The following is a 13,792-nucleotide window of genomic DNA, read 5'->3' on the forward strand; positions in this document are numbered from 1 at the left end:
ATGAGTAGCCCCAAGTAAAAAGGTTCAGAAGAGAAAAAAGAAAATTATTTTGATAAGTTGATTTTTTAAATTCCTGAATAGGGAAAACATTCAAATAGGCCAGTTCTCTGTCTCCAAGAAAACATGACCATATAAACCAAGAGAGAGACAAGCAGCTGAGGGAAGCTGAAGAACTGTATGAAGTCATGTAGGACAAGAGGTAATTGTCTTAAGGGAATATAAGGTGGCATCATTCACATCATGATTATGAAATAACAACCCTTCTTCAATTGTAACTATAGAAGTAAGGTATTATATTGTACACTTATAATGGGTAGGATTAATTTTGCAAAACCACTTCCCTATACGTGTATGAGGAGGGTGGCGTGGGACACGGAGCTGGAGAAGCACTGGCAAGTCATCATAAAAGGCTATTGCAGGATACAGATTTGAAGCACATAAAGTCATAATTGTGCCTCAAGTGTGAAAAGTCTGTAGCAAATTCAGTGTTGGGGACCATAAAATCCTCACTTTTTCATACAAGATTATTACTAGGGGGCTTCCCTGGTGGTGCAGTGGTTGAGTGTCTGCCTGTCGATGCAGGGGACGCGGGTTCGTGCCCCTGTCCGGGAGGATCCCACATGCCGCGGAGCGGCTGGGCCCGTGAGCCATGGCCGCTGAGCCTGCGCGTCCGGAGCCTGTGCTCCGCAACGGGAGAGGCCACAACAGTGAGGGGCCCGCGTACCGCAAAAAAAAAAAAAAAAAAAGATTCTTACTAGGAATTTTGGAGTTTGAAATTGATCACGGGAGCCAGAGGATGCTCCACCAAAAATGATTAGCAATTACACACAATCTGACATATATGAGTCTTAACAGACATTCAAGTAGGCTACAAAAATAACCTTTCAGCCAACGAATGTGAGAGACATGATCATTGCAGATGCCTCTTCACCGTCCTGGGGGCAGTTTGCATAAATAGTACTTCATAAATATGCATATATTTCAGATTTGCTATTTCTAGAACGAATACAAGCTATGTATTATTGAAAGTATGAAAGGTTTTGATCAGTGCAGGAGCAATTAATCCAACCTGGTTTCTTCTGAATGTATTTTTTCAGACTAATGTTTAGAACAATGAGACAATAAGCAACTCAACCAGTCAGAACTCAGCCATGCCCTGATGAGCGCTGGTCACACACACAGTGCCTACCCAGCTATACAAGCCAGAACTAAACTGTGATGTCAATTGATAGTTGTTGTGCATCACTATTAGCATAGAGTAATTCAATGTAACCTACCTACCTGTGCTTAGTGACATTTTAAACATCTAGGGATATGACAAGGGCATAGATTTGAATCAGACTATGCAAAATATCAAAGCAGAAGACTTTGAAAGAGTCCTCCCTGCCTCATTATAATATTTTTTCAGGTCGTTTCTGTAGTCTGTGGATAGGGATGTAGGGTGCAGGGTTAGAAAAAAAAATAGGAAAGAGATTGGCGCCATGAAAGTTTTATACGATAACATCCATGTTTTAGAAAACTATCTCTGGAAGCTAGGCAGAGAAAGGATTGGAGAAAGAACTGACCAGAGATGAGGAAAATACTTTGGAGGTCATTACAATAGACGGTTGAGAGAGAATAAAATACTGAACTACAGCAATGAAAATGGGATTTAACAGGAATAACATGAAGAGCTGTATATAGATCTTTTTTGGGGGGTTGAGATCTCATTTTGAGCTTTTGCTGGTGTCCTCAGCACATGCTTAGTACCTAGCAGGTAATCAGGCGCTTGCCTGGACCACCCACTTGATAAGGTTGCCGGAACCACTGGAGGCCACTGTAAGCTGGGTCTGCAGGGAAACTGTCACTTTAGTAACTTTCCCTACAGAGAGACTAGTAGGGGATGGGAAAGCAAGTTAGTTAAGGTCCCTCCCAGCTCCTCCTTTGGAAGCAAGGCATTTTCTGATGAGGGAATATAGTGCCAGCCAGACTGGGAACTTCTTGGGGACTGCAGCAATCTTTGCATTTCCTGCCTTAGCCCAGTGCAGAGCACACACTAGCTTTCAACAATAAAAAATAATAATAATTTTTAAGTTACCACACTTTCCACTTAATCTATGAAATCACTTTATTTAAAAATTATTCCTAGCTATAGCAGTATACCTTAAGAAGTAAGTAAATTAACTGTAGGAAATGGGAACATAAACCATACTAATCAAAACAAGCCTTGAAGGAACAAAACTGTAAATAGTATATGCAAATTAGATGAACCATTGGACTGAGAAATAACATAGTACAGAACGTGTAAACTGAAACCACTGTGGATTAATAATAAACTCTGTGAGGAGCAAAGATTTTTGTATGCTTACCTGCTATGCTGTAACCTCAGAGCCCAAAACAGTACCCAGCACATAGGAGACATTTAATGAACATTTGTTCAATGAACAAACGAACTGTCCTGGTTTAAAAGAAAGAAAGAAAGGAATATAATTAGTTTTTCTTCTATTAGAAGTTGATTCGAGTTTTTGTTTTTGTTTTTTTTTTTTGGTTGTTGTTCCAATTCTAGAGCTAAAGAAAACATCTCTCATGCAACTGTGTTTTTTTTTTAATGTAGAACACTGCCGAATAGTGATATTTTAATTGCATCAGGAACAGAGAACAGAATGCAAACTGTTCTTTCTCTCATGACATAAGCCACGATTCTCTTGCCCTGTGGTTCTGCAATGCTAGAGAAGCTTGAGAGAGAAAATCATGTGTAGATACCTGATATTTGGTTCTCTCCAGGGAAATAAACTTATTTAGTTAGTTTAATATTCCTTGGTTATTATATATATAAAATTATAATATATTATAATATTACAGTAATATATAATATTACTGATTGGCTGTTTCACACAGATGTTTTTCTCTAGCTCTATGGGTATTTTCAGTGATGTGAAGAAAAATAAAATATTAAAGGAGAAAACAACACATTTGAATAATGGGAGAATTTTCAAGTAGCATATTCGTGCAACCATCAAATATTATCTATGGCAACGTACTTTTTCAGGTAGGAATTCATTCTGTTCATCATGCAGCATGTCCTCAAGTATTCAGTCTTTTCTTAAACTAGCCCAGATAGAGTCTATTTCATTATTGAAGATTTTCATTCATTTTTTCATCTATTTAACAGATTAAAATTAAGGATCTACTAAGTGCCAATGTTTCAGCTACACTCTTAGGGAGCTCATTGCCTCCTACAGTTCCCTACAAGAGATTTCATGAATTAAAATGCCCTTGTGTTTGGGGACTAGTTAAAGAATGTGAAGGGAAAGAAACATCTTTGAAGTGTTATGAACGTACCAGGCACATTTACAGGGGCATCTCTAACCATCCTTTTTAAATAGCGTCCACCCCCATGCCTGCTTACTTTTTTTCATCCTGCTTTTTTTTTCTTCATCTACTAATCCCCACTTGACATTGTTCACTGCTCTATACCCAGATCTGAGAAGTCGCTGGCATAGAGTAGGGTTTTTTTTGTAGTTGTTGCATGAACGAACTTGAAAGGAAGCAACTCTTATTTTACAAATGAGACCAAGACAAATGACTTAAATGATTTGCTTATAATTGTGTAACCCTTAAATCACAAATTAGGGGATTAAACCTTAGTGTGAAGGCAAAGCTCATGGTTCCTTCCACAATTGTGTCTCTAACTGCATATTTCTTTACTGAGATATGAATCTGTCCTCTTTTGTTAAAACGCCATTATGTGAAAGACGCAGAGTTACAGAGATCTTGCCTTCAAGAGCCTGGACAGTCTAGTTAGGAAGGAAAGAAATATGTGGGGATCCAACTAAAAGTAGGGCAGTGTCTGTGTTGGGAAGGGACCTCCGAGACAGTAAGGAGGAGGGTGCGGTAGCCTGGGGCTGGGTCCTGGAGAGCACTTTAACGTGGCTGGGGTCTGTTGTCCCTGGAATGTGAGGAAGTAGACTAGGTAGATTCCTTCGGAGTAGCCAGCTTTCCTACAAGCCCTTTCTCTGAGTCCCTGTTCCCATTTAGATACCAGAGAAACGTGGATTCTCCCCTCTTTTTGAGAGGGAAGATAGAAAAAAAGCTCATTTTGAAGGGAGTTTGAAGAGTTTGTGGTCTAAGAAATAAAGAGGTGGAGAAAACCAGTGGTAGGAACTGAGGTCGTTTTACCTGGAAAAGAGAAAAGGACGGGAGTGGAGAGTGGGGTGAAGAGCTAACTTCAAAAAACCTCTTCATGGGAAAATCAGAAGTTCGTTGAAAGTCCTGACACTTACTTGGTAAACATCTGAAGCGACCTGAACTTGAAGGCCTGACTGTTGCCCTTCTCTGGAGGAGAGAGTTTAGATTTATTCTCCTGGGCACCAAACAGTGGAACCTAAAAAGCTCTGACGGAAACTCGTTTCTACTCCACACCAAGAAACGCCTTTAACACGAGCGGCACGGAGCTGCCTCAGGGGGAAAGTAGTCCCGCCGTCAGGTCGCTACCGGGCCCCGCCTGGCGACCGTCTCAGCCCCCGTCCCGGGTCGCCGGCTGGGGCCGCAGTCCGGGAACCCAGGAGGCGCACGACAGACTCCGGCTGCGCATCCGGGGCTCCCCTGGTAGCTGCGCGGGGCGGGGCAGGCGTCCCGGGAGCTCGGTCCCTGGCTCCGGCTGGGTTTCGGCCGGGAGACCAGGGCGCAGCTTGCTCGCCAACGTCGGGCGCCTCCTGCACCTCCGCCTGGGGCGCATCCCCCGCTGCGCCCCGGGAGCGCCCCCAGAAGCCGCGCGGCTGCCCGTCACGTCTCTCCGGCCCCCCCGGTCACCCCCAGTACTCCAGCGGCTGGGCCCCCGGCGGCTCAGAGCCCCCAGGCTCCTGTGAGCAGGGACTGGGAACGGCCTGGGAGGGAGGGGTCCGCGGAGAGGCGGACGAGGAGCCGGGGCTGGGGGACGGAGGCGTGAGCGTGCACTGGTCTCTGTGCCGTCTCTCGGTGCCTCCGTACATCCCTGTCGCTGTCGCAGCAGGGAAGGCCCATAGGGTCCCCGCCGAGCACAAGCCGTCGCAATTAGACAGGGAAATCCTGCTGTGGACCGGGCGTTTCACAAAGATGGAGGAGATCCCGCCTCGGACTCCGTAAGTGTGGCCTGTGCCCGGCCCGGGTTGCGTGCGCCCGGCAGGGTCGGCGCCGGGCCTGGGGATCTCGGGGTCCATCCACTTCCCGACCAATGCGCACCCTGGAGCGGAGGCGGCCGCGGAGCCACACAGGTCTTCACAATAACACCTACCACCTTAAGGAATTTACCCACGCCCCCCGAGTGCGGTTAAATGCCAGGCTCCGTGATTGGGCTGTGGGAGCTAAGCTAAGCTTACAGAAAGATTCTTGAAGTCGGGTGAAAATCCAGAAGTTCAGTGGGCACTTCCACCGTCGCTTAGATGCCCGCCCCCAGCGAGCTCCGGGCCATGAGACAGTGGAGTATACTTAGGCCAAACGGAAGGCACCGGCCTTGCGTGCACCCGGGTGGCTGAGAGGGAGAAGGGCTCTGGCCTGGGAGGGGAGGGCGGCTCCCTGAAGCACCCAAGGAAGCATCATGGCTCGAGGGGTGGCTAGAGAGTCTCTGGGAAGAAGCCACATCCATGTGACCTCCTCTTCTGGGGTGGGAGATGTCAGGTGTACGCGGTCCTGCAGCCCTCTTGAGTACGGGTTTACTCGGACTGGGACCCACGGCGCATCAGCGTCGCTGGCCTCTTCCTCATCCCAAACCCAGGACAGAGATTCGCTTAATAAAACTTAAGCTGAACTTCAACTCCAGGGTAAATTTAATATTTTTTTTTTAAAAAGTAAATGTAACCTGTAAAAACCATCTTTCTACAGCTTCAGTTTATGCAAAGCCCAAAAATCTTCCGGGAATTTTACAAGGCAGTGGTTACAAGGGGAAGGAAGGAAACTAAGGATAACATCAATCTACTACTTTTTGAACTGATCTCAAAAAAAAACGGGAGACTAGAACTATAAAATCAAATAAAGATTTCAGATGTTCAAATATTATATTTATATGATGTAATCAATGCCTATTAGAATGGATAATGGAAACTGGGCCTACATCTTGTGCTGTGCATATTGCCTACACTTTTATTGATTGTTAATTTATTAGTCACCAAAAGCATCTCAAATAAATGGAAAACAAAATAAGGCGGGAAATGTTCATTCAATAATGAATTCTCAAACATTTTTATTCCTTTCTTGTATCAAATTATTTAATGAGGAATGGACATGGAATTTGAAATAACATGGAATTTGAATTCTATTTTCAGCATTTATTCAACCACGAAGATGTTTTTTAATATTATAAAGCAAATTTTGTTTTCCTTGAGATCTATAGCCTCTAAACTAAAGACTTAGCCCAAAGAAGAAATTAGCCCCAGAAAAGCTTAAAAAGACCATGCTCAGTGTTTTTGGATTTTGAATTCTAGTGCTACACAACAGAGTAATCAAAAATGTAAAGAACCTGCATTATTGTAAATTAATGCTTGTCAAGAGAACCTAGATCCATTTTAGCATGGCTGCATATGTGAAGAGACCCATTTTACAGAAATAATTTAATTTCCCCAGGATCACAGTCAAAAGAAATATTATAGGGCTTCCCTGGTGGCACAGTGGTTAAGAATCCGCCTGCCAATGCAGGGGACACGGGTTGGAGCCCTGGTCTGAGAAGGTCCCACGTGCCACAGAGCAACTGGGCCCATGCGCCACAACTACTGAGCCTGCGCTCTAGAGCCCGTGAGCCACAACTACTGAGCCTGCGTGCCACAACTACTGAATCCCGCGTGCCTGGAGCCCATGCTCTGCAACGAGAGAAGCCATCGCAATGAGAAGCCCACGCATCACAGCAAAGAGTCTCCCTGGATTACCACAACTAGAGAAATCATGCACGCAGCAATGAAGACCCAACGCAGCCAAAATAAAATAAAATAAAAAGAAATATTATAAACAGAAGAATTTAACTTTGAGCAAGGTGCCTAGAAAAAGTATTGTAGTTTTGGGTTGAAAACATGAAAGTATTTGAATATCTTATTATTTTCTATAATTTTTTAAAAGCATTGCTATTTAGGAGAGCTATGCCTCCTAAGCTAAGTGTTAGATTTACAATATAAACAGCTTTCATTTTTATGCTTTTAATGGACATATAATTAAGTGACCTATAATTTTTGGACCATACACTAATGATATTTAATAATAACTGTACTTTTTCTTTTCTTTTCAGTGTTAAACTAATTTACACTAATGATATTTAATAATGACTGTACTTTTTCTTTTCTTTTCAGTGTTAAACTAATTTGGTATAGCTGTTCAAAGCCAGATGGATGGGTAAAAAAGATCAGATCTTTCAGGTTCCATCTGGAACAAAAGTCAACAACAAGTATAATCTAATAATGTGCTAAAATTCATCTGTTGACAACTACCTTCAAACTTACATTAATCTGCCTAAAATCTGAGGAAAGCAGGCTAGATATTGGTTTTCTGTGTTCTTTCAACTAGTGGAAAGTTAAAGAAAAAAATTTTCATTTTTAAGAAGAATTGCAAATTGTCTTCCTGGAATTCTTTTTTTATGTGACTACATTCTATTTAAACTTGACAAAGATAAAAAATACTGCTGAATACATTCTCAAAAGTCATTCTTTAATTGTATGTATTTATAAACTGCCACTTCATGTTACTGCAAATTGTTAAAATTTATTTTATCATAAAGGCCTACAGGCATGATTACTTTTGTAACACTACTTTGCTAAAATCTGGATAACTTGCATATAACTTTATTAATAAATAAGACTATGCAGTATTCAAGTAAGCATATAAAATGTCAGAATAATAATAAGAAAATGAAGGTGTGTTTGTCTTTTCTTCAACAAATCATTGTGATTTTGATCACTTCTTTTGAAAACTTCATGCAGAAGCCACGAAGGAAACACCCTAATAGACATTCTCACAAAATATATAATGTATAATAGCAGTATAATAAGAGTCATCTTCACAAAATGTAAAATAGTCTCTTTAATGGAGTCAGGATGGGAGGGGGCAAGAAGAGATTTGGAGGCTAGTGAAAAACCAAAATGACGAAAATAAGTTTTCAGAAACAACCTGTTCAAAACTGAAAACAAAGCCCACTTAATAACACAGGGGCCAAATGAACATGAGTCACAGACATACATAGGCATTAATTCTTACTTTTATCCCAGTCAGTGAAACAAAAATAATGGAGAGTCAGGTCATAATCTCCAATAGTTATATTTTGAACAGTTAGAAACCAAATATACTGCATTGTCATTTCATAGTGGCTAACATTATTTAGGACCTGAATAAATACCTGTTAACTTGAAATCGGTAAGATAATGGGCTAGCATTTGGAAATATTTCACATCTGCCATTTGCATTCAGGGACACTTTTGGAATATTTACATAAAAAATCATTGTTTATTATGCCAGTCAGAAAATCATATTGCTTTAATATAATTAACAGAATACACATCTTGGTTTAGGCCAGAAACGATAGATGCTGCAAGAAACAAAGCGCGAGTGAAAGCTTGTTACATAATGATCGGACTCACAATCATCGCCTGCTTTGCAGTGATAGCGTCAGCCAAAAGGGTGAGTACCTCTTTAAAGTAAAGATAGACTTGTGAATTTTAAGAAGGATTATGAGCTTTGTTCTCCTTTGGGGGATTATTGCTGTTTTCTCAATGTAAGAACAATTTCATCTCAGACACCTTAAGCCACCTGCATATATTTATCATACTGGAAACAGCATTGTTCATGGAAATTTGAGTCGACAAATTAACTATATGGACAGGAGGGACGGAAGTTTGTTTCCATTTATAAGATAAGCAAAAACAAAAATAACAGTTTATAACATGGTTAAAATCTGCACAGGAAGAACTTTGTTGTATGAAAGTTATCCAGACTACATCATTCCTTAAATCATGAACTCAGTTAGCTATTGCATAGAATCATGAAATAGTTAGAAGTGCAAAAGTTGGAAATGATGACCAAGGCGGGCTAGTTTGCCTGTATCCTGTGTATAAGCCCTTTCCTTGTCATCTCCAATATGTAGTTTCTAGAGGGGAATTAAGAGCTAATTACTGTCTAATTTTGCTTCTTGCTTCCCCAGATTCTTTCATCTGCTGATCACTTTTTGCCATGAAGAGCAGCCCCACAAATATTGGGAGATACCTGATACTCCTCTGTGAGTCATCTTTTCTCTACTCTTAATTTCTCCATCCCTAACAGCTTTCCTCTATTTTGAGCTCTCCTCTGGACACACTCCACTTTATCAGTGTCCCTCTTCATTGTGATACCTGCAACTGAGTCCCTTAGCGTGCGATTATAACCTCTTTGTTTTTGAACACTGCATTTCAGTAACACAGCCAGAGTTGGAAATAGATTTTGGCAGCCACATCACACAGAATAGTTTGCCTGGATCCGTCTTCACTCTCTAGGCACATTTAGCCAATGACCATTCTGCCTAGACCTATGGTCCTGCTCTTCTTTACTTCTCAGGTTTTCAAGGGTATTTGAGCCCAATATTTCACACAGGGACTTGGTCTTCTGAGCTTACTGATGTTATATACATGTCTACTCATTTCTGTTGGCTCAGCAAAGAGCTTATGCTTTGAAATTATTCTCATCAAATGGAAAATTTCTTAAATGTTTGCTGGCTGAACACTTAAACATAGAAATAAAGAAATTCAGTCATCTCTTGTTTTTAACCTATCCTAGATAAAATGACTGTCTACCCAGTTGGTGATTCTCTAGCTCCTAAACGATAGATTGGATTTTGATACCACCTGGACCCTCCGTGTTTCATACCATCCTCCCTTGGTTCCTTATGCTTCAGCCACACTAGTTCTTTTTTGTTTTTTAAGGCGTCAGACCCTTTATTCTCTCTAGGCTTTCCTTCCTTCTCTTGGCCTTACTGTAGCTGACTCATTCTCCTTCTTCTCAGTGAGAGCTTCCGTGACCACCCCATCTGAAATGGCCTTGCTCAGGCACTCACTATTTTATTATCTTTCCAACTGCTCATGAGTAAGTCGTTATATACCAGCAATCCTGTTGACTCCACTTAAGACTATATGCACAATTGGACCACTCCTCACCATCTCTCTTGATATCACCCTGGTCTGAAATAACCACCATCTGTTGCCTAGTTTATTGCAGTATCTTTTAAATGGTCTTACTCTGTCTCTCTTGCCTCTCTCCAATTCACCTTTCATTTTGAATAATTAATGCATGTACCCTAAATAAGATGGTGTCATATAGAGATAGAGAAATGGTTAGCAATTTGAGATGTATTGGGGGGTCAAAAGGATAGAATTTTGTGGTAAATTCAATGTGGGAAGAGGAGAGAAAAAGGAAGAATGACATCAAAACTCCTGGGTTTTTGCTTTGAGCACCTAGGTGGATGGTGCTGCCATTTGTTGAGATGTCTAAGGCTGGGGAAAGAACTGATAGGCATGACAGGCAAAATATGTCAAGTCCTCTATTTCAGATATACTGAATGTGAGATGCATATTAGACTTCCATCACTATCTATTTTTATTTTTTCCGCTAAGGACTTTGTATGTTCTTCAGTCTGAGGACCTATAGCTTTCCTCACTTCTGAAAAAGTCTAAGCTGTTATCACTTCAAATATGGCCTCTTTCCCCATTCTGACTATTCTTCCCACCTGTTAAAAATATATGTTGGGGGGAGACCTTCAAGATGGTGGAGGAGTAAGACGTGGAGATCACCTTCCTCCCCACAAATACATCAAAAATACATCTACATGTGGAACGACTCCTACAGAACACCTACTGAACGCTGTCAGAAGACCTCAGACCTCCCAAAAGGCAAGAAAATCCCCACGTACCTGCATAGGGCAAAAGGAAAAACAGAGACAAAAGAATAGGGATGAGACCTGCACTTCTGGGAGGTAGCTGTGAAGGAGGAAAAGTTTCCACACACTAGGAAGCCCCTTCACTGGTGGAGACAGAGGGTGGGTGGGTGGGGGAAGCTTTGGAGCCATGGAGGAGAGCGCAGCAATAGGGGTGTGGAGGGCAAAGCGGAGAGATGCCTGTGCAGAGGATCGGTGCCGACCAGCACTCACCAGCCTGAGAGGCTTGTCTGCTCACCCCCCGGGGCAGGTGGGGGCCAGGAGCTGAGGCTCGGGCTTCGAAGGTCAGATCCCAGGGAGAGGACTGGGGTTGACTGCGTGAACACAGCCTGAAGGGGGCTCGTGCGCCACAGCTAGCCGGGAGGGAGTCTGGGAAAAACTCTGGAACTGCCTAAGAAGCAAGAGACCATTGTTTTGGAGTGCGCAAGGAGAGGGGATTCAGAGCACCGCCTAAACGAGCTCCAGAGATGGGCGCGAGCCGCGGCTATCAGCACAGACACCAGAGACGGGCATGAGATGCTATGGCTGCTGCTGCAGCCACCAAGAAGCCTGTGTGTGAGCACAGGTCACCATCCTAACCTCCCCTCCCGGGAGCCTGTGCAGCCTGCCACTGCCAGGGTCCCGTGATCCACAGACAACTTCTCCAGGAGAACACACCGTGTGCCTCAGGCTGGTGCAACGTCACACCGGCCTCTGCCGCCACAGGCGCACCCCACATTCTGTACCCCTTCCTCCCCCCCCCCCGCCTGAGCGAGCCAGAGCCCCCAGATCAGCTGCTCCTTTAACCCCGTCCTTTCTGAGTGAAGAACAGGCGCCCTCAGGTGACCTACACACAGAGGCAGAGCCAAATCCAAAGCTGAGCCCCTGGGAGCTGTGAGAACAAAGAAGAAAAAGGGAAATCTCTCCCAGCAGCCTCAGGAGCAGCAGATTAAATCTCCACAATCAACTTCATGTACCCTGCATCTGTGGAATACCTGAATACACAACGAATCATCCCAAAGTTGAGATGGTGGACTTTGGGAGCAACTGTAGACTTGGGGATTGCTTTCTGCATCTAATTTGTTTATGGTTTTATGTTTATCTTAGTTTAGTATTTACAGCTTATTATCATTGGTAGATTTGTTTATTGATTTGGTTGCTCTCTTTCTTTTTGTTTTTAATATATATATATTTTTTTTCCTTTTTCTCTTTTTGTGAGTGTATATGTGTATGCTTCTTTGTGTGATTTTGTCTGTATAGCTTTGCTTTTGCCATTTGTCCTAGGGTTCTGTCTGTCATTATTATTATTATTTTGCATAGTTTTTAGTACTTGTTATCATTGGTGGATTTGTTTTTTGGTTTGGTTGCTCTCTTCTTTCTTTTTTTATTTTAATAACTCTGTTTTATTTTATTTTTTCTTTCTTTCTTTCTTTTCTCCCTTTTCTTCTGAGCCCTGTGGCTGACAGGGATTTGTGCTCCAGCTGGATGTCAGGCCTGAGCCTCTGAGGTGAGAGAGCCAAGTTCAGGACATTGGTCCACAGAGACCTCCCAGCTCCACGTAATATCAAACGGCAAAAGCTCTCCCAGAGATCTCCATCTTAGCACTAAGAGCCAGATCCACTCAACGACCAGCAAGCTACAGTGCTGGACACCCTATGACAAACCACTAGCAAGACAGGAACACAACCCCACCCATTAGCAGAGAGCCTGCCTAAAATCATAATAAGTCCAAAGACACCCCAAAACACAACACCAGACGTGGACCTGCCCACCAGAAAGACAAGATCCAGCCTCATCCACAAGAACACAGGCACTACTCCCCTCCACCAGGAAGCCTACACAACCCACTGAAACAATTTTAGCCACTGGGGACAGACACCAAAAACAACGGGAACTATGAAAATGCAGGCTGCAAAAAGGAGACCCCAAATACAGTAACATAAGAAGAATGAGAAGACAGAAAAACACACAGCAGATGAAGGAGCAAGATAAAAACCCACCAGACCTAACAAATGAAGAGGAAATAGGCAGTCTACCTGAAAAAGAATTCAGAATAATGATAGTAAAGATGATCCAAAATCTTGGAAATAGAGAAAATGCAAGAAACATATAACAAGGACCTAGAAGAACTAAAGATGAAACAAGCAACAATGAACAACACAACAAATGAAATTAAAAATACTCTAGATGGGATCAATAGCAGAATAACTGAGGCAGAAGAACGGATAAGTGACCTGGAAGATAAAATAGTGGAAATAACTACTGCAGAGCAGAATAAAGAAAAAAGAATGAAAAGAACTGAGGACGGTCTCAGAGACCTCTGGGACAACATTAAATGCACCAACATTCGAATTATAGGGGTTCCAGAAGAAGAAGAGAAAAAGAAAGGGACTGAGAAAATATTTGAAGAGATTATAGTTGAAAACTTCCCTAATATGGGAAAGAAATAGTTAATCAAGCCCACGAAGCACAGAGAGTCCCATACAGGATAAATCCAAGGAGAAACACACCAAGACACATATTAATCAAACTGTCAAAAATTAAATACAAAGAAAACATATTAAAAGCAGCAAGGGAAAAACAACAAATAACAAAAAAGGGAAAACCCATAAGGTTAACAGCTGATCTTTCAGCAGAAACTCTGCAAGCCAGAAGGGACTGGCAGGACATATTTAAAGTCATGAAGGAGAAAAACCTACAACCAAGATTACTCTACCCAGCAAGGAACTCATTCAGATTTGATGGAGAAATTAAAACCTTTACAGACAAGCAAAAGCTGAGAGAGTTCAGCACCACCAAACCAGCTTTACAACAAATGCTAAAGGATCTTCTCTAGACAAGAAACACAAGAGAAGGAAAAGACCTACAATAACAAACCCAAAACAATTAAGAAAATGGGAATAGGAACATACATATCGATAA

General features: G+C 42.3%; 1 protein-coding gene across 1 annotated transcript; it reads left to right on the top strand.

Annotated features, from left to right (window-relative positions):
* FAM162B (family with sequence similarity 162 member B) lies at positions 1-10,985 on the top strand. Its single transcript, XM_067702897.1, is given in 5 exon segments — positions 1-14; positions 4,406-4,775; positions 4,777-5,099; positions 8,502-8,610; positions 9,131-10,985. Coding segments are annotated over 5 exon segments (849 nt in total). The 3' UTR covers positions 9,164-10,985.
* The last annotated feature ends 2,807 nt before the right edge of the window (positions 10,986-13,792 follow it).

The sequence above is a fragment of the Pseudorca crassidens genome, chromosome 13 (assembly GCF_039906515.1).
Source record: "Pseudorca crassidens isolate mPseCra1 chromosome 13, mPseCra1.hap1, whole genome shotgun sequence".
Lineage (NCBI taxonomy): Eukaryota > Metazoa > Chordata > Mammalia > Artiodactyla > Delphinidae > Pseudorca > Pseudorca crassidens.